This window comes from Cherax quadricarinatus, chromosome 98 (assembly GCF_038502225.1).
Source record: "Cherax quadricarinatus isolate ZL_2023a chromosome 98, ASM3850222v1, whole genome shotgun sequence".
Taxonomy (NCBI): Eukaryota; Metazoa; Arthropoda; class Malacostraca; order Decapoda; family Parastacidae; genus Cherax; species Cherax quadricarinatus.
The window spans coordinates 212501-240439 of record NC_091389.1 but is presented as its reverse complement, the minus strand read 5'-3'; the positions used below and the strand labels follow the sequence as shown (position 1 = coordinate 240439).

General features: G+C 50.0%; 1 protein-coding gene across 2 annotated transcripts in view; it reads right to left on the bottom strand.

The window, feature by feature from the left end:
• LOC128702590 (WD repeat and SOCS box-containing protein 1-like) overlaps window positions 1-27939 on the bottom strand; it is a 484629-nt gene that overhangs the window by 282229 nt on the left and 174461 nt on the right. The window contains exon 1 of one of the 2 annotated variants that reach the window (XM_070105234.1): window positions 27815-27939. This exon is cut by the window's right edge and continues 115 nt beyond it. The exons of the other annotated variant lie outside the window; for it this stretch is intronic. Coding sequence (XP_069961335.1) covers window positions 27815-27851 — 37 coding nt within the window. The 5' untranslated portion in view covers window positions 27852-27939. The remainder of the gene's footprint in view (window positions 1-27814) is intronic. 2 annotated transcript variants of the gene reach the window in all.

Genomic DNA, 27939 nt, shown 5'->3' with positions numbered 1-27939 from the left:
CTGGCTGTCACAAACCCTGCTCCAGACGGTCCTAGATCACTGGTAGCTGGCTGTCACAAACCCTGCTCCAGACGGTCCTAGATCACTGGTAGCTGGCTGTCACAAACCCTGCTCCAGACGGTCCTAGATCACTGGTCGCTGGCTGTCACAAACCCTGCTCCAGACGGTCCTAGATCACTGGTAGCTGGCTGTCACAAACCCTGCTCCAGACGGTCCTAGATCACTGGTAGCTGGCTGTCACAAACCCTGCTCACAAACCCTGCACAGACGGTCCTAGATCACTGGTAGCTGTCACAAACCCTGCTCCAGACTAGATCACTGGTGCTCCACAGACGGTCCTAGATCACTGGTAGCTGGCTGTCACAAACCCTGCTCCAGACGGTCCTAGATCACTGGTAGCTGGCTGTCACAAACCCTGCTCCAGACGGTCCTAGATCACTGGTAGCTGGCTGTCACAAACCCTGCTCCAGACGGTCCTAGATCACTGGTAGCTGACTGTCACAAACCCTGCTCCAGACGGTCCTAGATCACTGGTAGCTGGCTGTCACAAACCCTGCTCCAGACGGTCCTAGATCACTGGTAGCTGGCTGTCACAAACCCTGCTCCAGACGGTCCCAGATCACTGGTAGCTGGCTGTCACAAACCCTGCTCCAGGCGGTCCAAGATCACTGGTAGCTGGCTGTCACACACCCTGCTCCAGACGGTCCTAGATCACTGGTAGCTGGCTGTCACAATCCCTGCTCCAGACGGTCCTAGATCACTGGTAGCTGACTGTCACAAACCCTGCTCCAGACGGTCCTAGATCACTGGTAGCTGGCTGTCAAACCCTGCTCCAGACGGTCCTAGATCACTGGTAGCTGGCTGTCACAAACCCTGCTCCAGACGGTCCTAGATCACTGGTAGCTGGCTGTCACAAACCCTGCTCCAGACGGTCCTAGATCACTGGTAGCTGGCTGTCACAAACCCTGCTCCAGACGGTCCTAGATCACTGGTAGCTGGCTGTCACAAACCCTGCTCCAGACGGTCCTAGATCACTGGTAGCTGGCTGTCACAAACCCTGCTCCAGACGGTCCTAGATCACTGGTAGCTGGCTGTCACAAACCCTGCTCCAGACGGTCCTAGATCACTGGTAGCTGGCTGTCACAAACCCTGCTCCACACGGTCCTAGATCACTGGTAGCTGTCACAAACGCTGCTCCACACGGTCCTAGATCACTGGTAGCTGACTGTCACAAACCCTGCTCCAGACGGTCCTAGATCACTGGTACCTGGCTGTCACAAACCCTGCTCCAGACGGTCCTAGATCACTTGTACCTGGCTGTCACAAACCCTGCTCCACACGGTCCTAGATCAAACCCTGCTCCAGACGGTAGATCACTGGTAGCTGGCTGTCACAAATCCTGCTCCAGACGGTCCTAGATCACTGGTAGCTGGCTGTCACAAACCCTGCTCCAGACGGTCCTAGATCACTGGTAGCTGGCTGTCACAAACCCTGCTCCAGACGGTCCTAGATCACTGGTAGCTGGCTGTCACAAACCCTGCTCCAGACGGTCCTAGATCACTGGTAGCTGGCTGTCACAAACCCTGCTCCAGACGGTCCTAGATCACTGGTAGCTGTAGCTGGCTGTAAAACCCCGCTCCAGACGGTCCTAGATCACTGGTGGCTGTCACAAACCCTGCTCCAGACGGTCCTAGATCACTGGTAGCTGGCTGTCACAAACCCTGCTCCAGACGGTCCTAGATCACTGGTAGCTGGCTGTCACAAACCCTGCTCCAGGCGGTCCTAGATCACTGGTAGCTGACTGTCACAAACCCTGCTCCAGACGGTCCTAGATCACTGGTAGCTGACTGTCACAAACCCTGCTCCAGACGGTCCTAGATCACTGGTAGCTGGCTGTCACAAACCCTGCTCCAGACGGTCCTAGATCACTGGTAGCTGGCTGTCACAAACCCTCACAAACCCTGCTCCAGACGGTCCTAGATCACTGGTAGCTGGCTGTCACAAACCCTGCTCCAGACGGTCCTAGATCACTGGTAGCTGACTGTCACAAACCCTGCTCCAGACGGTCCTAGATCACTGGTAGCTGGCTGTCACAAACCCTGCTCCAGACGGTCCTAGATCACTGGTAGCTGGCTGTCACAAACCCTGCTCCAGACGGTCCTAGATCACTGGTAGCTGGCTGTCACAAACCCTGCTCCAGACGGTCCTAGATCACTGGTAGCTGGCTGTCACAAACCCTGCTCCAGACGGTCCTAGATCACTGGTAGCTGACTGTCACAAACCCTGCTCCAGACGGTCCTAGATCACTGGTAGCTGACTGTCACAAACCCTGCTCCAGACGGTCCTAGATCACTGGTAGCTGGCTGTAACAAACCCTGCTCCACTAGATCACTGGTAGCTGGCTGTCACAAACCCTGCTCCAGACGGTCCTAGATCACTGGTAGCTGGCTGTCACAAACCCTGCTCCAGACGGTCCTAGATCACTGGTAGCTGGCTGTCACAAACCCTGCTCCAGACGGTCCTAGATCACTGGTAGCTGGCTGTCACAAACCCTGCTCCAGACGGTCCTAGATCACTGGTAGCTGGCTGTCACAAACCCTGCTCCAGACGGTCCTAGATCACTGGTAGCTGGCTGTCACAAACCCTGCTCCAGACGGTCCTAGATCACTGGTAGCTGACTGTCACAAACCCTGCTCCAGACGGTCCTAGATCACTGGTAGCTGACTGTCACAAACCCTGCTCCAGACGGTCCTAGATCACTGGTAGCTGTCACAAACCCTGCTCCAGACGGTCCTAGATCACTGGTAGCTGGCTGTCACAAACCCTGCTCCAGACGGTCCTAGATCACTGGTAGCTGTCACAAACCCTGCTCCAGACGGTCCTAGATCACTGGTAGCTGGCTGTCACAAACCCTGCTCCAGACGGTCCTAGATCACTGGTAGCTGGCTGTCACAAACCCTGCTCCAGACGGTCCTAGATCACTGGTAGCTGGCTGTCACAAACCCTGCTCCAGACGGTCCTAGATCACTGGTAGCTGGCTGTCACAAACCCTGCTCCAGACGGTCCTAGATCACTGGTAGCTGACTGTCACAAACCCTGCTCCAGACGGTCCTAGATCACTGGTAGCTGACTGTCACAAACCCTGCTCCAGACGGTCCTAGATCACTGGTAGCTGGCTGTCACAAACCCTGCTCCAGACGGTCCTAGATCACTGGTAGCTGGCTGTCACAAACCCTGCTCCAGACGGTCCTAGATCACTGGTAGCTGGCTGTCACAAACCCTGCTCCAGACGGTCCTAGATCACTGGTAGCTGGCTGTCACAAACCCTGCTCCACACGGTCCTAGATCACTGGTAGCTGACTGTCACAAACCCTGCTCCAGACGGTCCTAGATCACTGGTAGCTGGCTGTCACAAACCCTGCTCCAGACGGTCCTAGATCACTGGTAGCTGGCTGTCACAAACCCTGCTCCAGACTCTCCTAGATCATTAATAGCTGGCTGTCACAAACTCTGCTCCAGACGGTCCTAGATCACTGGTAGCTGACTGTCACAAACCCTGCTCCAGGCGGTCCTAGATCACTGGTAGCTGGCTGTCACAAACCCTGCTCCAGACGGTCCTAGATCACTGGTAGCTGGCTGTCACAAACCCTGCTCCAGACGGTCCTAGATCACTGGTAGCTGACTGTCACAAACCCTGCTCCAGACGGTCCTAGATCACTGGTAGCTGGCTGTCACAAACCCTGCTCCAGACTCTCCTAGATCATTAATATCTGGCTGTCACAAACCCTGCTCCAGACGGTCCTAGATCACTGGTAGCTGGCTGTCACAAACCCTGCTAGAGACGGTCCTAGATCACTGGTAGCTGGCTGTCACAAACCCTGCTCCAGACAGTCCTAGATCACTGGTAGCTGGCTGTCACAAACCCTGCTCCAGACGGTTCTAGATCACTGGCAGCTGGCTGTCACAAACCCTGCTCCAGACGGTCCTAGATCACTGGTAGCTGGCTGTCACAAACCCTGCTCCAGACGGTCCTAGATCACTTGTAGCTGGCCGTCACAAACCCTGCTCAAGACGGTCCTAGACCACTGGTAGCTGGCTGTCACAAACCCTGCTCCAGACGGTCCTAGATCACTGGTAGCTGGCTGTCACAAACCCTGCTCCAGACGGTCCTAGATCACTGGTAGCTGGCTGTCACAAAACCTTCTCCAGACGGTCCTAGATCACTGGTAGCTGGCTGTCACAAACCCTGCTCCATATGGTCCTAGATCACTGGTAGCTGGCTGTCACAAACCCTGCTCCAGACGGTCCTAGATCACTGGTAGCTGGCTGTCACAAACCCTGCTCCAGACGGTCCTAGATCACTGGTAGCTGGCTGTCACAAACCCTGCTCCAGACGGTCCTAGATCACTGGTAGCTGGCCGTCACAAACCCTGCTCCAGACGGTCACTAGATCACTGGTAGCTGTCACAAACCCTGCTCCAGATGGTCACAAACCCTGCTAGATCACTGGTAGCTGGCTGTCAAAAACCCTGTCACAAACCCTACTCCAGACGGTCCTAGATCACTGGTAGCTGTCACAAACCCTGCTCCAGACGGTCCTAGATCACTGGTAGATCACTGGCTGTCACAAACCCCTGCTCACTGGTAGCTGGCTGTCACAAACCCTGGTCCAGACCTAGATCACTGGTAGCTGGCTGTCACAAAGCTCCAGACGGTCCTAGATCACTGGTACATCAACCCTGCTCCAGACGGTCCTAGATCACTGGTAGCTGGCTGTCACAAACCCTGCTACAGGCGGTCCCAGATCACTGGTAGCTGGCTGTCACAAACCCTGCTCCAGACGGTCCTAGATCACTGGTAGCTGACTGTCACAAACCCTGCTCCAGACGGTCCTAGATCACTGGTAGCTGGCTGTCACAAACCCTGCTCCAGACGGTCCTAGATCACTGGTAGCTGGCTGTCACAAACCCCGCTCCAGACGGTCCTAGATCACTGGTAGCTGGCTGTCACAAACCCTGCTCCAGACGGTCCTAGATCACTGGTAGCTGGCTGTCACAAACCCTGCTCCAGACGGTCCTAGATCACTGGTAGCTGGCTGTCACAAGCCCTACTCCAGACGGTCCTAGATCACTGGTAGCTGGCTGTCACAAACTCTGCTCCATGCGGTCCTCCACTGGTAGCTGTCACAAACCCTGCTCCAGACGGTCCTAGATCACTGGAAGCTGGCTGTCACAAACCCTGCTCCAGACTATCCTAGATCACTGGTAGCTGACTGTCACAAACCCTGCTCCAGACGGTCCTAGATCACTGGTAGCTGGCTGTCACAAACCCTGCTCCAGACTAGATCACTAGTAGCTGACTGTCACAAACCCTGCTGGTCCTAGATCACTAGTAGCTGGCTGTCACAAACCCCGCTCCAGACGGTCCTAGATCACTGGTAGCTAGCTGTCACAAACCCTGCTCCAGACAGTCCTAGATCACTGGTAGCTGACTGTCACAAACCCTGCTCCAGACGGTCCTAGATCACTGGTAGCTGACTGTCACAAACCCTGCTCCAGACGGTCCTAGATCACTGGTAGCTGGCTGTCACAAACCCTGCTCCAGACGGTCCTAGATCACTGGTAGCTGGCTGTCACAAACCCTGCTCCAGACGGTCCTAGATCACTGGTAGCTGGCTGTCACAAACCCTGCTCCAGACGGTCCTAGATCACTGGTAGCTGGCTGTCAGAAACCCTGCTCCAGACGGTCCTAGATCACTGGTAGCTGGCTGTCACAAACCCTGCTCCAGACGGTCCTAGATCACAGGTAGCTGGCTGTCACAAACCCTGCTCCAGACGGTCCTAGATCACTGGTAGCTGGCTGTCAGAAACCCTGCTCCAGACGGTCCTAGATCACTGGTAGCTGACTGTCACAAAATCTGCTCCAGACGGTCCTAGATCACTGGTAGCTGGCTGTCACAAACCCTGCTCCAGACGGTCCTAGATCACTGGTAGACTGTCACAAACCCTGCTGTCATCAAACTGTCACAAACCCTGCTCCAGACGGTCCTAGATCACTGGTAGCTGGCTGTCACAAACCCTGCTCCAGACGGTCCTAGATCACTGGTAGCCGGCTGTCACAAACCCTGCTCCAGACGGTCCTAGATCACTGGTAGCTGGCTGTCACAAACCCTGCTCCAGACGGTCTTAGATCACTGGTAGCTGGCTGTCACAAACCCTTCTCCAGACGGTCCTAGATCACTGGTAGGTGACTGTCACAAACCCTGCTCCAGACGGTCCTAGATCACTGGTAGCTGGCTGTCACAAACCCTGCTCCAGACGGTCCTAGATCACTGGTAGCTGACTGTCACAAACCCTGCTCCAGACGGTCCTAGATCACTGGTAGCTGGCTGTCACAAAAGCTGCTCCAGACGGTCCTAGATCACTGGTAGCTGGCTGTCACAAACTCTACTCCAGACGGTCCTAGATCACTGGCTCCACACGGTCCTAGATCACTGGTAGGCTGTCACAAACCCTGCTCCAGGCGGTCCAAGATCACTGGTAGCTGGCTGTCACAAACCCTGCTCCAGACGGTCCTAGATCACTGGTAGCTGGCTGTCACAAACCCTGCTCCAGACGGTCCTAGATCACTGGTAGCTGGCTGCTGCTCCACACGGTCCTAGATCACTGGTAGCTGCTGTCACAAACCCTGCTCCACACGGTCCTAGATCACTGGTAGCTGGCTGTCACAAACCCTGCTCCAGACAGTCCTAGATCACTGGTAGCTGCCTGTCACAAACCCTGCTCCAGACGGTCCTAGATCACTGGTAGCTGACTGTCACAAACCCTGCTCCAGGCGGTCCTAGATCACTGGTAGCTGGCTGTCACAAACCCTGCTCCAGACGGTCCTAGATCACTGGTAGCTGGCTGTCACAAACCCTGCTCCAGACGGTCCTAGATCACTGGTAGCTGGCTGTCACAAACCCTGCTCCAGACGGTCCTAGATCACTGGTAGCTGACTGTCACAAACCCTGCTCCAGACGGTCCTAGATCACTGGTAGCTGGCTGTCACAAACCCTGCTGACGGTCTAGATCACTGGTACTGGTCACCTGTCACAAACCCTGCTAGATCACTGGTAGCTGGCTGTCACAAACCCTGCTCCACACGGTCGTAGATCACTGGTAGCTGGCTGTCACAAACCCTGCTCCAAACGGTCCTAGATCAGTACTGTCACAAACCCTGCTCCGGTAGATCACTGGTAGCTGGCTGTCACAAACCCTGCTCCAGACGGTCCTAGATCACTGGTAGCTGGCTGTCACAAACCCTGCTCCAGACGGTCCTAGATCACTGGTAGCTGACTGTCACAAACCCTGCTCCACACGGTCCTAGATCACTGGTAGCTGACTGTCACAAACCCTGCTCCAGACGGTCCTAGATCACTTGTACCTGGCTGTCACAAACCCTGCTCCAGACTATCCTAGATCACTGGTAGCTGACTGTCACAAACCCTGCTCCAGACGGTCCTAGATCACTGGTAGCTGGCTGTCACAAACCCTGCTCCAGACGGTCTTAGATCACTAGTAGCTGGCTGTCACAAACCCTGCTCCAGACGGTCCTAGATCACTGGTAGCTGGCTGTCACAAACCCTGCTCCAGACGGTCCTAGATCACTGGTAGCTGGCTGTCACAAACCCTGCTCCAGACGGTCCTAGATCACTGGTAGCTGGCTGTCACAAACCCTGCTCCAGACGGTCCTAGATCACTGGTAGCTGGCTGTCACAAACCCTGCTCCAGACGGTCCTAGATCACTGGTAGCTGGCTGTCACAAACCCTGCTCCAGACGGTCCTAGATCACTGGTAGCTGGCTGTCACAAACCCTGCTCCAGACGGTCCTAGATCACTGGTAGCTGGCTGTCACAAACCCTGCTCCAGACGGTCCTAGATCACTGGTAGCTGGCTGTCACAAACCCTGCTCCAGACGGTCCTAGATCACTGGTAGCTGGCTGTCACAAACCCTGCTCCAGACCGTCGAAGATCACTGGTAGCTGGCTGTCACAAACCCTGCTCCAGACGGTCCTAGATCACTGGTAGCTGGCCGTCACAAACCCTGCTCCAGACTGTCCTAGATCATTAGTAGCTGGCTGTCACAAACCCTGCTCGAGACGGTCCTAGATCACTGGTAGCTGACTGTCACAAACCCTGCTCCAGACGGTCCTAGATCACTGGTAGCTGACTGTCACAAACCCTGCTCCAGACGGACCTAGATCACTTGTAGCTGACTGTCACAAACCCTGCTCCAGACGATCCTAGATCACTGGTAGCTGTCACAAACCCTGCTCCAGACGGTCCTAGATCACTGGTAGCTGTCACAAACCCTGCTCCAGACGGTCCTAGATAGTATCACTGGTAGCTGACTGTCACAAACCCCTGCTCACAGTCACAAACCCTGCTCCAGACGGTCCTAGATCACTGGTAGCTGGCTGTCACAAACCCTGCTCAGACGGTCCTAGATCACTGGTAGCTGGCTGTCACAAACCCTGCTCACAAATCCCTGCTCACAGCTCCACGGTCCTAGATCACTGGTAGCTGGCTGTCACAAACCCTGCTCCAGACGGTCCTAGATCACTCGTAGCTGACTGTCACAAACCCTGCTCCAGACTGTCCTAGATCACTGGTAGCTGGCTCTCACAAACCTGCTCCAGCTCTAGATCACTGGTACGGTCCAGACCTAGATCACTGGTAGCTGGCTGTCACAAACCCTACTCCAGACGGTCCTAGATCACTGGTAGCTGGCTGTCACAAACCCTGCTCCAGACGGTCCTAGATCACTGGTAGCTGGCTGTCACAAACCCTGCTCCAGACGGTCCTAGATCACTGGTAGCTGGCTGTCACAAACCCTGCTCCAGACGGTCCTAGATCACTGGTAGCTGACTGTCACAAACCCTGCTCCAGACGGTCCTAGATCACTGGTAGCTGACTGTCACAAACCCTGCTCCAGACGGTCCTAGATCACTGGTAGCTGGCTGTCACAAACCCTGCTCCAGACGGTCCTAGATCACTGGTAGCTGGCTGTCACAAACCCTGCTCCAGACGGTCCTAGATCACTGGTAGCTGACTGTCACAAACCCTGCTCCAGACGGTCCTAGATCACTGGTAGCTGACTGTCACAAACCCTGTCACAAACCCTGCTCCAGACGGTCCTAGATCACTGGTAGCTGGCTGTCACAAACTCCAGACGGTCCTAGATCACTGGTAGCTGGCTGTCACAAACCCTGCTCCAGTCACAAACGGTCCTAGATCACTGGTAGCTGACTGTCACAAACCCTGCTCCAGACGGTCCTAGATCACTGGTAGCTGGCTGTCACAAACCCTGATCCAGACGGTCCTAGATCACTGGTAGCTGGCTGTCACAAACCCTGCTCCAGACGGTCCTAGATCACTGGTAGCTGGCTGTCACAAACCCTGCTCCAGACGGTCCTAGATCACTGGTAGCTGGCTGTCACAAACCCTGCTCCAGACGGTCCTAGATCACTGGTAGCTGACTGTCACAAACCCTGCTCCAGACGGTCCTAGATCACTGGTAGCTGACTGTCACAAACCCTGCTCCAGGCGGTCCTAGATCACTGGTAGCTGGCAGTCACAAACCCTGCTCCAGACGGTCCTAGATCACTGGTAGCTGGCTGTCACAAACCCTGCTCCAGACGCTCCTAGATCACTGGATCAAACTCCAGACGGTCCTAGATCAGCTGGCTGTCACAAACCCTGCTCCAGACGGTCGTAGATCACTGGTAGCTGGCTGTCACAAACCCTGCTCCAGACGGTCCTAGATCACTGGTAGCTGGCTGTCACAAACCCTGCTCCAGACTGTCCTAGATCATTAATAGCTGGCTGTCACAAACCCTGCTCCAGACGGTCCTAGATCACTGGTAGCTGGCTGTCACAAACCCTGCTCCAGACTGTCCTAGATCATTAATAGCTGGCTGTCACAAACCCTGCTCCAGACGGTCCTAGATCACTGGTAGCTGGCTGTCACAAACCCTGCTCCAGACGGTCCTAGATCACTGGTAGCTGGCTGTCACAAACCCTGCTCCAGACGGTCCTAGATCACTGGTAGCTGGCTGTCACAAACCCTGCTCCAGACAGTCCTAGATCACTGGTAGCTGGCTGTCACAAACCCTGATCCAGACGGTCCTAGATCACTGGTAGCTGGCTGTCACAAACCCTGCTCCAGACGGTTCTAGATCACTGGAAGCTGGCTGTCACAAACCCTGCTCCAGACGGTCCTAGATCACTGGTAGCTGGCTGTCACAAACCCTGCTCCAGAAGGTCCGAGATCACTGGTAGCTGGCTGTCACAAACCCTGCTCCAGACGGTCCTAGATCACTGGTAGCTGGCTGTCACAAACCCTGCTCCAGACGGTCCTAGATCACTGGTAGCTGGCTGTCACAAACCCTGCTCCAGACGGTCCTAGATCACTGGTAGCTGGCTGTCACAAACCCTGCTCCAGACGGTCCTAGATCACTGGTAGCTGGCTGTCACAAACCCTGCTCCAGACGGTCCTAGATCACTGGTAGCTGGCTGTCACAAACCCTGCTCCAGACGGTCCTAGATCACTGGTAGCTGGCTGTCACAAACCCTGCTCCAGACGGTCCTAGATCACTGGTAGCTGGCTGTCACAAACCCTGCTCCAGACGGTCCTAGATCACTGGTAGCTGGCTGTCACAAACCCTGCTCCAGACGGTCCTAGATCACTGGTAGCTGGCTGTCACAAACCCTGCTCCAGACGGTCCTAGATCACTGGTAGCTGGCTGTCACAAACCCTGCTCCAGACGGTCCTAGATCACTGATAGCTGACTGTCACAAACCCTGCTCCAGACGGTCCTAGATCACTGGTAGCTGACTGTCACAAACCCTACTCCAGACGGTCCTAGATCACTGGTAGCTAGCTGTCACAAACCCTGCTCCAGACGGTCCTAGATCACTGGTAGCTGTCACAAACCCTGCTCCAGACGGTCCTAGACCACTGGTAGCTGGCTGTCACAAACCCTGCTCCAGACGGTCCTAGATAGTATCACTGATCGGTCCTAGTAGCTGGCTGTCACAAACCCTGCTCCAGACGGTCTTAGATCACTGGGTGCTGGCTGTCACAAACCCTGCTCCAGACGGTCCTAGATCACTGGTAGCTGGCTGTCACAAACCCTGCTCCAGACGGTCCTAGATCACTGGTAGCTGGCTGTCACAAACCCTGCTCCAGACGGTCCTAGATCACTGGTAGCTGGCTGTCACAAACCCTGCTCCAGACGGTCCTAGATCACTGGTAGCTGGCTGTCACAAACCCTGCTCCAGACTGTCCTAGATCACTGGTAGCTGGCTGTCACAAACCCTACTCCAGACGGTCCGAGATCACTGATACCTGGCCGTCACAAACCCTGCTCCAGACGGTCCTAGATCACTGGTAGCTGGCTGTCACAAACCCTGCTCCAGACAGTCCTAGATCACTGGTAGCTGGCTGTCACAAACCCTGCTCCAGACGGTCCTAGATCACTGGTAGCTGACTGTCACAAACCCTGCTCCAGACGGTCCTATATCACTGGTAGCTGGCTGTCACAAACCCTGCTCCAGACGGTTCTAGATCACTGGTAGCTAGCTGTCACAAACCCTGCTCCAGTCGGCCCTAGATCACTGGTAGCTGGCTGTCACAAACCCTGCTCCAGACGGTCCTAGATCACTGGTAGCTGGCTGTCACAAACCCTGCTCCAGACGGTCCTAGATCACTGGTAGCTGGCTGTCACAAACCCTGCTCCAGACGGTCCTAGATCACTGGTAGCTGGCTGTCACAAACCCTGCTCCAGACGGTCCTAGATCACTGGTAGCTGGCTGTCACAAACCCTGCTCCAGACGGTCCTAGATCACTGGTAGCTGGCTGTCACAAACCCTGCTCCAGACGGTCCTAGATCACTGGTAGCTGGCTGTCACAAACCCTGCTCCAGACGGTCCTAGATCACTGGTAGCTGGCTGTCACAAACCCTGCTCCAGACGGTCCTAGATCACTGGTAGCTGGCTGTCACAAACCCTGCTCCAGACGGTCCTAGATCACTGGTAGCTGGCTGTCACAAACCCTGCTCCAGACGGTCCTAGATCACTGGTAGCTGGCTGTCACAAACCCTGCTCCAGACGGCTCCTATATCACTGGTAGCTGGCTGTCACAAACCCTGCTCCAGACGGTCCTAGATCACTGGTAGCTGGCTGTCACAAACCCTGCTCCAGACGGTCCTAGATCACTGGTAGCTGGCTGTCACAAACCCTGATCCAGACGGTCCTAGATCACTGGTAGCTGGCTGTCACAAACCATGCTCCAGACGGTCCTAGATCACTGGTAGCTGGCTGTCACAAACCCTGCTATAGACGGTCCTAGATCACTGGTAGCTGGCTGTCAGAAACCCTGCTCCAGACGGTCCTAGATCACTGGTAGCTGGCTGTCACAAACCCTGCTCCAGACGGTCCTAGATCACTGGTAGCTGGCTGTCACAAACCCTGCTCCAGACGGTCCTAGATCACTGGTAGCTGACTGTCACAAACCCTGCTCCTGTCCTAGATCACTGGTAGCTGGCTGTCACAAACCCTGCTCCGGTCCTAGATCACTGGTAGCTGGCTGTCACAAACCCTGCTCCAGACGGTCCTAGATCACTGGTAGCTGGCTGTCACAAACCCTGCTCCAGACGGTCCTAGATCACTGGTAGCTGGCTGTCACAAACCCTGCTCCAGACGGTCCTAGATCACTGGTAGCTGGCTGTCACAAACCCTGCTCCAGACGGTCCTAGATCACTGGTAGCTGACTGTCACAAACCCTGCTCCAGACGGTCCTAGATCACTGGTAGCTGGCTGTCGCAAACCCTGCTCCAGACGGTCCTAGATCACTGGTAGCTGGCTGTCACAAACCCTGCTCCAGACGGTCCTAGATCACTGGTAGCTGACTGTCACAAACCCTGCTCCAGACGGTCCTAGATCACTGGTAGCTGACTGTCAAAAACCCTGCTCCAGACGGTCCTAGATCACTGGTAGCTGGCTGTCACAAACCCTGCTCCAGACGGTTCTAGATCACTGGTAGCTGTCACAAACCCTGCTCCAGACGGTCCTAGATCACTGGTAGCTGACTGTCACAAACCCTGCTCCAGACGGTCCTAGATCACTGGTAGCTGGCTGTCACAAACCCTGCTCCAGACGGTCCTAGATCACTGGTAGCTGACTGTCACAAACCCTGCTCCAGACGGTCCTATATAGATCACTGGTAGATCACTGGCTGTACCCTGCTCCAGACGGTCCTATCACCCTGCTCCAGACGGTCCCAGATCACTGGTAGCTGGCTGTCACTAACCCTGCTCCAGACGGTCCTAGATCACTGGTAGCTGTCTGTCACAAACCCTGCTCCAGACGGTCCTAGATCACTGGTAGCTGGCTGTCACAAACCCTGCTCCAGACGGTCCTAGATCACTGGTAGCTGGCTGTCACAAACCCTGCTCCACACGGTCCTAGATCACTGGTAGCTGCTGTCACAAACCCTGCTCCAGACGGTCCTAGATCACTGGTAGCTGCTGTCACAAACCCTGTCACAAACCCTGCTCCAGACGGTCCTAGATCACTGGTAGCTGGCTGTCACAAACCCTGCTCCAGACGGTCCTAGATCACTGGTAGCTGGCTGTCACAAACCCTGCTCCACACGGTCCTAGATCACTGGTAGCTGACTGTCACAAACCCTGCTCCACACGGTCCTAGATCACTGGTAGCTGACTGTCACAAACCCTGCTCCAGACGGTCCTAGATCACTGGTACCTGGCTGTCACAAACCCTGCTCCAGACGGTCCTAGATCACTGGTAGCTGGCTGTCACAAACCCTGCTCCAGACGGTCCTAGATCACTGGTAGCTGGCTGTCACAAACCCTGCTCCAGACGGTCCTAGATCACTGGTAGCTGCCTGTCACAAACCCTGCTCCAGACTGTCCTAGATCACAAACCCTGCTCCAGACGGTCCTAGATCACTGTAGCTGGCTGTCACAAACCCTGCTCCAGACGGTCCTCACTGGTAGCTGCTGTCACAAACCCTGCTCCAGACGGTCCTAGATCACTGGTAGCTGACTGTCACAAACCCTGCTCCAGACGTCCTAGATCACTGGTAGCTGGCTGATCACTAGGTAGCTGACTGTCACAAACCCTGCTCCAGACGGTCCTAGATCACTGGTAGCTGACTTGTCACAAACCCTGCTCCAGACGGTCCTAGATCACTGGTAGCTGGCTGTCACAAACCCTGCTCCAGACGGTCCTAGATCACTGGTAGCTGGTAGCTGGCTGTCACAAACCCTGCTCCAGACGGTCCTAGATCACTGGTAGCTAGCTGACTGTCACAAACCCTGCTCCAGACGGTCCTAGATCACTGGTAGCTAGCTGTCACAAACCCTCCTCCAGTCTGACCTAGATCACTGGTAGACTGTCACAAACCCTGCTCCAGACGGTCCTAGATCACTGGTAGCTGACTGTCACAAACCCTGCTCCAGACGGCTAGATCACTGGTAGCTTGCTGTCACAAACCCTACTCCAGACTGTCCTAGATCACTGGTCACTGTCACAAACCCTGCTCCAGACGGCTAGATCACTGGTAGCACTGTCACAAACCCTTCTCCAGACTCCAGACGGTCCTAGATCACTGGTAGCTGACTGTCACAAACCCTGCTCCACTGTCACAAACGGTCCTAGATCACTGGTAGCTGGCTGTCACAAACCCTGCTCCAGACGGTCCTAGATCACTGGTAGCTGACTGTCACAAACCCTGCTCCAGACGGTCCTAGATCACTGGTAGCTGACTGTCACAAACCCTGCTCCAGACGGTCCTAGATCACTGGTAGCTGGCTGTCACAAACCCTGCTCCAGACGGTCCTAGATCACTGATAGCTGACTGTCACAAACCCTGCTCCAGACGGTCCTAGATCACTGGTAGCTGACTGTCAGAAACCCTGCTCCAGACGGTCCTAGATCACTGGTAGCTGACTGTCACAAACCCTGCTCCATACGGTCCCAGATCACTGGTAGCTGACTGTCACAAACCCTGCTCCAGACGGTCCTAGATCACTGGTAGCTGTCACAAACCCTGCTCCAGACGGTCCTAGATCACTGGTAGCTGTCACAAACCCTACTCCAGAGTGATTATCATACACACAACACCTAGCAATAGTAGGGAGATAGAATTGGTAGGAGCAAGGAATATGTGACCTTTGTAGGAGGAGTAAGTTGGAGCCAATAGGACTACAGTCCTGACAACAGTAGTGCATACCTAGGCGAGGGAAACACTTGTCAACACTCACTAGTATTACAATTACTCTCAGTATTAATGGTATTTTATTAGTATTGTGGATACATAGAGGCGAGGTGTATTTCTGGGATATATAAACAACTGACGTGCTCACACACACGCGTGCGCACCCACACATATACACACTCGGGGCCAGGAGCTGAGTCTCGACCCCTGAAACTGCAACTAGGTGAGTATACACACACCCACTCATTCACACAGCTGATCCTTGGAATTTGACCGCGTCCCCCCACCCCCCTCTCTCCCTTTCCATCCCCCACAGACCTTTCCGCCCCCCCCCCCCTAGCTCTTGCCTTCACTCCCTCCTCCCTTTCTCCCTATCTTTCTCTCTCTCACTTCCTCGCGTTTCTCTCTCTCATAGCCTTTTCCCCTCCCCCTTCCCCCTTCCCCCTTCTCTCTCTCTCTCTCTCTCTCTCTCTCTCACTCACTCCCATAGCCCTATCCCCCACCCTCCTCTCTCTCTATAGGCTTCTCTCTCCATCTCCCCTTTTCTATATTTCTACCCCTCCCTCGCATTTCTCTCTCTCATAACCTTTTCCCTCACCCTCCTTTCTCCCTCCCTCTACCCTTTCTCTCCCCCTCTCGTTTCTCTCTCTCACCCCCTTGGTCTTATCCCTCACCCCTATACTCTCTCCTCTCTCTCCCTCTTTCTACCCTTTCTCTCTCCCCCTCTCACTCTCTCCCTCCTCCACCCCTCCCCCTTCTATTTTCTCTCTCTCTCTCCTCTAGCCTTGTCCCTTCCCCCCCCACACACCTTGAAAACACAAACTTCTCTCTGTGGTAAAATGGGTGGCCCTAGAGGACGGAAAACCAGAGATCTGGTGGACGAACCAGGGAGGAAAGACTGGGAGTTAGAGCTCCAAGTCGTCGGTAAACAGGTATACATACTGGTCAGAGAGCCCGTCGTAAGTCCGAGTCGTCGGTAAACAGGTATACATACTGGTCAGAGAGCCCGTTGTAAGTCCGAGTCGTCGGTAAACAGGTATACATACTGGTCAGAGAGCCCGTCCTAAGTCCGAGTCGTCGGTAAACAGGTATACATACTGGTCAGAGAGCCCGTCCTAAGTCCGAGTCGTCGGTAAACAGGTATACATACTGGTCAGAGAGCCCGTCGTAAGTCCGAGTCGTCGGTAAACAGGTATACATACTGGTCAGAGAGCCCGTCGTAAGTCCGAGTCGTAGGTAAACAGGTATACATACTGGTCAGAGAGCCCGTCGTAAGTCCGAGTCGTCGGTAAACGAGTATGTCGCTAAGTCAGGAGAGGATGTATATAATACATGTATAAACTAGTACTAGCGAGGAAGTAATGTGAAGGACATGGGAGTGATAATGTCAGAGGATCTCACCTTCAAAGATCACAACAATGTATCTACTGCATCTGATAGGAAAAGGATAGGATGGATAATGAGAACTATCAAAACTTGGGAGGCCAAGCCCATGACACTGATATCATGACACTGACACCATGACACTGTCAAGACACTGACATCATGACACTGACACCATGACACTGTCATCAAGATACTGGCATCAAGACACTGACACCATAACACTGACACCACCATGACACTGATACCATGATGCTGACACCAGCATGACACTGACACCACCATGACACTGACACCACCATGACACTGACACCATGACACTGACAGCACCATGACACTGACACCATGACACTGACACCATGACACTGACAGCACCATGACACTGATGCTATGACACTGCCACTACCATGACACTGACACTACCATGACACCGACACCATGACACTGACACCACCATGACACTGACACCATGACACTGACAGCACCATGACACTGACACCACCGTGACACTGACACCACCATGACACTGACACCACCATGACACTGACACCATGACACTGACACCACCATGACACTGACACCACCATGACACTGACACCATGACACTGACAGCACCATGACACTGACACCACCATGACACTGACACCATGACACTGACACCACCATGACACTGATGCTATGACACTGACACTACCATGACACCGACACCATGACACTGACACCACCATGACACCGACACCATGACACTGTCACCGACACCATGACACTGACACAACCATGACACCGACACCATGACACTGACACAACCATGACACCGACACCATGACACTGACACCACCATGACACTGACGCCATGACACTGACACTACCATGACACACCATGACACTGACACTACCATGACACACCATGACACTGACACTACCATGACACACCATGACACTGACACTACCATGACACACCATGACACTGACACTACCATGACACACCATGACACTGACACTACCATGACACACCATGACACTGACACTACCATGACACTGACACAACCATGACACCGACACCATGACACTGACACCACCATGACACTGACACAACCATGACACCGACACCATGACACTGACACCAGCATGACACTGACGCCATGACACTGACACTACCATGACACACCATGACACTGACACTACCATGACACACCATGACACTGACACTACCATCACCATCACACACCATCAAACACCATCACACAACCATGACACACTGCCATGACAAACCACCATCACACACCATCACACACAACCATGGTACACGATCACATACCTCCATGATACACCATCACACGCCATCACACACCATGATACACCACCATGATACACTACCATCACACACCATCACACACCACCATCACACAACACCATTATACACCATCATGATACACCATCATGATACACCACCATCACACACAATCACACACCACCATGATACACCACCATCACACACCACCATGATACACCATCACACACCACCATGATACACCATCACACACCACCATGATACACCACCATCACACACCACCATGATACACCATCACACACCACCATGATACACCACCATCACACACCACCATGATACACCATCACACACCACCATGATACACCATCACACACCACCATGATACACCAACACACACCATGATACACCATCACACACCACCATGATACACCACCATCACACACCACCATGATACACCACCATCACACACCACCATCACACACCACCATGATACACCACCATCACACACCACCATGATACACCACCATCACACACCACCATGATACACCACCATCACACACCACCATGATACACCACCATCACACACCACCATGATACACCACCATCACACACCACCATGATACACCACCATCACACACCACCATGATACACCACCATCACACACCACCATGATACACCATCACACACCACCATGATACACCACCATCACACACCACCATGATACACCATCACACACCACCATGATACACCACCATCACACACCACCATGATACACCACCATCACACACCACCATGATACACCACCATCACACACCACCATGATACACCATCACACACCACCATGATACACCACCATCACACACCACCATGATACACCACCATCACACACCACCATGATACACCATCACACACCACCATGATACACCACCATCACACACCACCATGATACACCACCATCACACACCACCATGATACACCACCATCACACACCACCATGATACACCACCATCACACACCACCATGATACACCACCATCACACACCACCATGATACACCACCATCACACACCACCATGATACACCATCACACACCACCATGATACACCATCACACACCACCATGATACACCACCATCACACACCACCATGATACACCACCATCACACACCACCATGATACACCATCACACACCACCATGATACACCACCATCACACACCACCATGATACACCATCACACACCACCATGATACACCACCATCACACACCACCATGATACACCACCATCACACACCACCATGATACACCATCACACACCACCATGATACACCACCATCACACACCACCATGATACACCACCATCACACACCACCATGATACACCACCATCACACACCACCATGATACACCACCATCACACACCACCATGATACACCACCATCACACACCACCATGATACACAACCATCACACACCACCATGATACACCACCATCACACACCACCATGATACACCACCATCACACACCACCATGATACACCATCACACACCACCATGATACACCATCACACACCACCATGATACACCATCACACACCACCATGATACACCATCACACACCACCATGATACACCATCACACACCACCATGATACACCATCACACACCACCATGATACACCACCATCACACACCACCATGATACACCACCATCACACACCACCATGATACACCACCATCACACACCACCATGATACACCATCACACACCACCATGATACACCATCATCACACACCACCATGATACACCACCATGATACACCATCACACACCACCATGATACACCATCACACACCACCATGATACACCACCATCACACACCACCATGATACACCACCATCACACACCACCATGATACACCACCATGATACACCATCACACACCACCATGATACACCATCACACACCACCATGATACACCACCATCACACACCACCATGATACACCACCATCACACACCACCATGATACACCACCATCACACACCACCATGATACACCACCATCACACACCACCATGATACACCATCACACACCACCATGATACACCACCATCACACACCACCATGATACACCACCATCACACACCACCATGATACACCACCATCATACACCACCATGATACACCATCACACACCACCATGATACACCATCACACACCACCATGATACACCATCACACACCACCATGATACACCATCACACACCACCATGATACACCATCACACACCACCATGATACACCATCACACACCACCATGATACACCATCACACACCACCATGATACACCACCATCACACACCACCATGATACACCACCATCACACACCACCATGATACACCATCACACACCACCATGATACACCATCATCACACACCACCATGATACACCACCATGATACACCATCACACACCACCATGATACACCATCACACACCACCATGATACACCACCATCACACACCACCATGATACACCACCATCACACACCACCATGATACACCATCACACACCACCATGATACACCACCATGATACACCACACACCACCATGATACACCATCACACACCACCATGATACACCATCACACACCACCATGATACACCACCATCACACACCACCATGATACACCATCACACACCACCATGATACACCACCATGATACACCATCACACACCACCATGATACACCATCACACACCACCATGATACACCATCACACACCATGATCAAACTTATTGTAAACTTCTTTTATTGACCATTTTTATTCCATACTTCTTTAAACTAGTATTTTCAACTACAACTTTTATATCATCCTGTCTACCATCTTACTAGCATATTATAACCAAGTCATTGCCATTTTTATTTTTATAATTTTTTTTATTATTGTTTTGCTACCTTAATTTGTGTATTTTATCCTGTCAGTTTAAATCTAATTATACTCTAATTCTTGTAAACAACTTATATAAGACCTTAGTGCAATTACAATTGAGAGTCTTGTTCCTTTATTATATTATTAGATTAATCACAGTTTTACTCTAGCTCATTCTAGCTCAATACATAGTCAATACCAAATTCACCATAATAGACCACATATGAACCAATATACTAGCCCCCCTTAAATCAGGGATAATCACAGATAGCACTACAGACCACTACCCTACCTTCCTCCTGACAAACATTAGTAAACCACCACTTGAATACAACAAAGTCTCATTTAGACTCCATGACGAGGCCTCAGTAAGGAAGTTCACAGCTGACCTAGAGACTGTTGATTGGCCTACAGAATTCTCCAAGGCCAATGGTATTGATGACTGGACAGACATTTTTCTTAACAAATTACTTAGACTATACAACAAACATTGTCCTATAAAAACAAAACAGATCACAAACGGCTTGGTTGCCCATGGCTAACCAGCACCATTCTGAAATCCATTGACAAGAAACACCAATATGAAAAGCAATATAGACAGGGCTTAATACACAAAGATATTCTTAAACACTATTCATCAGTTCTCACCAAAGTAATAAAGAAAGCCAAACAACTATACTACTCCAGTAGATTCACAGACACTAGAGGAGATATAAAAAAGACCTGGAAAACAATCTCTCAGATTCTAGGGACCCACAAACTGAGAAAAACCAAGAATATTGTCCTAACTAAACCTAATGAAACACCACTACATCCCACTGACACAGCTAACAAGATAAACGACTTCTTCTCAAACATAGGATCTAATCTCGCCAGTAAAATCCCACATACCAATGCCCATGCCGGGGACTACCTAGATGGGAATTTCCCTAATTCCTTCTATCTTGCACCAACTGAGCCCTCGGAAGTCACCGAGATTATAAAGTCACTTAAAAATAACTCGGGGAATCTGTCTCATGTCCCACCATTACTGTACAAGCGAGCGGCCCATGTCCTTTCGCATGCTATTTCATTACTCTTTAACAAGTCACTAGAGACTAGCACCTTCCCAAAACTACTCAAGATGGCAAGGGTTACACCAATACATAAAGGTGGTGACCCTACAGACTTAAACAACTATAGGCCAATATCAAACTTACCATTGCTATCCAAAATCTTTGAGAAACTCGTGCATAGGAGACTATGTTCATTTATAACAGCACAAAACATACTCAACCCCTGCCAATTTGGATTCAGGAAAAATAAAAGCACTAATGATGCTATCATAAAAATGCTAGATCTGCTTTACACAGCATTGGAAAATAAGGAATATCCACTAGGAATTTTTATTGACCTAAGAAAAGCTTTTGACACAGTAGACCACGACATCCTACTTCACAAACTTGATCATTACGGTATAAGAGGCCATGCACTTGCTTATTTCAAATCTTACATTACTAATAGGTATCAGTTTGTCACCATTAAAGACACAGCATCAACAACACAGTCACTTGATACTGGAGTTCCGCAGGGAAGTGTCCTTGGTCCCCTGCTCTTCCTCATATACATCAATGACCTTCCAAACGTATCCCAACACCTGAAACCCATTCTCTTTGCTGACGACACGACTTATGTCATCTCTCACCCTAATCTTGCCACCCTCAACACCATTGTGAATGAGGAGCTGATTAAAATATCGACTTGGATGACAGCCAATAAACTTACACTTAACACTGACAAAACCTACTATATTATGTTTGGTAGCAGAGCAGGAGATGCACAAATTAACATTAAGATTGACAACACTCTAATTACCAGAAATAATGGGGGCAAATTCCTAGGCTTATACCTTGACAACAACCTGAATTTCAGCACCCATATCCAGCATATAACCAAAAAAGTATCCAAAACGGTTGGGATCCTCTCCAAGATAAGATACTACGTGCCGCAAAATGCCCTTCTCACACTATACCACTGACTTATTTATCCATACCTCACCTATGCTATTTGTGCTTGGGGATCAACTTCAGCAACACACCTAAAGCCAATAATAACCCAACAAAAAGCTGCAGTAAGAATAATCACTAAATCCCATCCCTGGCAACACCCCCCCCCACTCTTCATAGACCTAAACTTACTCCCTGTTCAGTACATCCACACTTACTACTGTGCAATCTACATCTACAGGGCCTTAAATTCTAATATCAACCTTGACCTAAAACGCTTTCTTGATAGTTGTGACAGAACCCACAGGCATAACACCAGACACAAACATCTCTACGACATTCCCCGTGTCCGACTAAACCTTTACAAAAATTCAATGTATGTCAAAGGCCCTAAAATCTGGAATACCCTACCTGAGAACTTTAGAACTGCAGACACATTCATCACCTTCAAAACTACCATTAGAAAACATCTTATCTCCCTGATACACCCCGTCAACTAACTACACGAATACCACCTGGTGGTTCACACTTACTCATTTGACCATAAACAGAAATATTAATCTCAATCTTAAAATAATGAATCCTATGATACTCCAATACTGAAACTATGTACTGTGCCAAAACAAAAGCATTCACATTGCTAAACTCACAAACTAGTATTTAGTCACTTAGCCATAATACCAACTTACCTCATAATTTGTAATATTTTACAATTAAGAATAAAACTAAGTATGCCTGAAATGCCTAGCCATGCTAAGCGTTCTAGTGGTACACTCTGTAATCACTATTTTACTACATGTAAACCACACAATAACCAAATTTCTGTAAACTCAGCATTGTAATCCTTATAGAGAATAAACTTTGAATTTGAATTTGAATGATACACCATCACACACCACCATCACACACCACCATGATACACCATCACACAATACCATGATACACCATCACACACCACCATCACACACCAACATGATACACCACCATGATACACCACAATCACACACCAATATCACACACCACATTCACACACCACCATGATTCACCACAATGATACACCATCACACACCATTATCACACACCATGATACACTACCATCACACATCACCACCACACAATACCATGATACACCACCATCACACACCACTATCACACACCAACATGATACACTACCATTATACAAAATGATACACCACCATGATACACCATGATACACCACCATGATACACCACCATGATACACCATGATACACCACCATGATACACCATCATACACCACCATGATACACCATCACACACCACCATGATACACCACCATGATACACCATCATACACCACCATGATACACCATCACACACCACCATGATACACCATCACACACCACCATGATACACCACACACCACCCACCATCACACACCATACACACACCAATACCATGATACACCACCATCACACACCATGATACACCATCACACACACAACATGATACACCACCATGATACACCAAAATGATACCACACACCATGATCATACACCACCATCATACACCACCATGATGCACACCACCATGATACACAACCATGATACACCATCATACACCACCATGATACACCATCATACACCACCATGATACACCATCACACACCACCATGATACACCATCACACACCACCATGATACACCACCATGATACACCACCATGATACACCATGATACACCATGATACACCACCATGATACACCATCACACACCACCATGATACACCACCATGATACACCATCATACACCACCATGATACACCATCATACACCACCATGATACACCACCATCATACACCACCATGATACACCATCATACACCACCATGATACACCATCATACACCACCATGGTACACCATCACACACCACCATGATACACCACCATCATACACCACCATGATACACCATCATACACCACCATGATACACCATCATACACCATGATACATCACACACCACCATGATACACAACCATGATACACCATCATGGAAATATAAACACATATGCAGTATAATGTGATCCTTTATTGACAACGTTTCGCCCACACAGTGGGCTTTTCCAAGTCTCACACGGATCTACCTGGGGTGGAAGGTAGATGTTTGTGTGACTTGAAAAAGCCCACTGTGTGGGTGAAACGTTGTCAATAAAGGATCACATTATACTGCATATGTGTTTATATTTCCACTGTGTCGGTATTTTATACCATTTATTTCCATACACCATCAAACACCATACACCATAAACCACCATCATACACCATACACCACCATCATACATCAGCATACACCATCATACACCATACACCATCATACACCATCATACACTACCATTATACACCATCATACATTGTACACCATACACCATCATACACCATCATACACCATACATTATCATACACCATACATCATTCACCATACACCATCATACACCATACACCATCATACACCATACATTATCATACACCATACACCATTCACCATACACCATCATACACCACCATCACACTCCATCATACACCATAATACACCATCATACACCATCATACACCATAAACCAACATGCACCACCATCATACACTATCATACACCATACACCATCATACACCGTCATACACCACCATACACCATCATACACCATCATACACCACCATCATACACCATACACCATACGTCATCATACACCATCATACACCATCATACACCACAATCATACACCATACGTCACCATCATACACCATACACAACCATACACCATCATACACCACCATACACCACCATCATACACAACCATACACCATCATACACCATCATACACCATCATCATACACCACAATCATACACCACAACCATACACCATCATACACCCTCATACACCATCATACATCAGCATACACCACTATCATACGCCACCATCATACACCATCATACACCATACACTACCATTATACACCATCATGCACCATTATACACCATACACCATCATACACCATACATTATCATACACCATACACCATTCACCATACACCATCATACACCATCATACTACATCATGCACCATAATACACCATCATACACCATAAACCAACATACACCACCATCATACACTATCATACACCATACACCATCATACACCGTCATACACCACCATACACCATACACCATCATACACCATCATACATCATACACCATACGTCACCATCATACACCATACACCACAATCATACACCATACGTCACCATCATACACCATCATACACAACCATACACCATCATACACCACCATACACCACCATCATACACAACCATACACCATCATACACCACAATACACCACCATACACCATCATACACCAACATACACCATCATACACCATCATACACCATCATACACCATCATACACCATCATACACCATCATACACCATCATACACCATCATACACTCTCATACACCATCATACACCATCATACACCATCATACACTATCATACACCATCATACATCATACACAATCATACACCATCATACACCATACACCACCATCATACACCATTCATTATCATCATACACCATCATACACCAACATACACCATCATACATCATACACCATCATACATCATACACCAACATACACCATCATACATCATACACCATCATACATCATACACCATCATATACCATACACCATCATACACCAACATACACAATCATACACCATACACCACCATACACCATCATACATCATCGTACATCATACACCACCATACACCATCATCATACACCAACATACACCATCATAGATCATGCACCATCATACATCATACACCATCATACATCATACACCATCATACATCATACATCATACACCATACACCACCATCAAACACCATACATCATACACCAACATACACCATCATACACCATCATACATTATACACCATACATACACCACCATCATACACCATCATACATCATACACCATACACCATCATACATCATACACCATCATACACCATCATACACCATACACTACCATCATACACCATCATACATCATACACCATCATACACCATACACCATCATACACCATCATACACCATCATACATCATACACCATCATACACCACCAAACACCATCATACACCATACACCATCATACATCATACACCATCATACACCACCAAACACCATCATACACCATCATACACCATCATACATCATACACCATCATACACCATCAAACACCATCATACATCATACACCATCATACATCATACACCATCATACACCATCATACATCATACACCATCATACACCATCAAACACCATCATACATCATACACCATCATACATCATACACCATCATACACCATCAATCATACACCATTATACACCAACATACACCATCAAACATCATACACCATCAATCATACACCATTATACACCAACATACACCATCATACATCATACACCATCAAACACCATCATACATCATACACCAACATACACCATCAAACATCATACACCATCAATCATACACCATTATACACCAACATACACCATCACACATCATACACCATCAATCATACACCATTATACACCAACATACACCATCACACATCATCATACACCATCATACATCATACACCATCACACATCATACACCATCATACACCATCATACATCATACACCATCACACATCACACATACACCATACATCATACACAAACACCATCATACATCATACACCATCACACATACACCATACATCATACACAAACACCATCACACATCATACATCATACATCATACATCACACATACACCATACATCATACACAAACACCATCATACATCATACACCATCATACACCATACATCATACACAAACACCATCATACACCAACATTGGCAACACTTACCACTAGTATCTCTGGCGTTGGCAACAGTGTATTCCATTCCTCTCCTGCAGACTTGATAAATTTAAATTTCGTCTTAAAATTCGCCAAAAAACGACAAAAATGGTATCAAAAATTAAGTTTTTTCT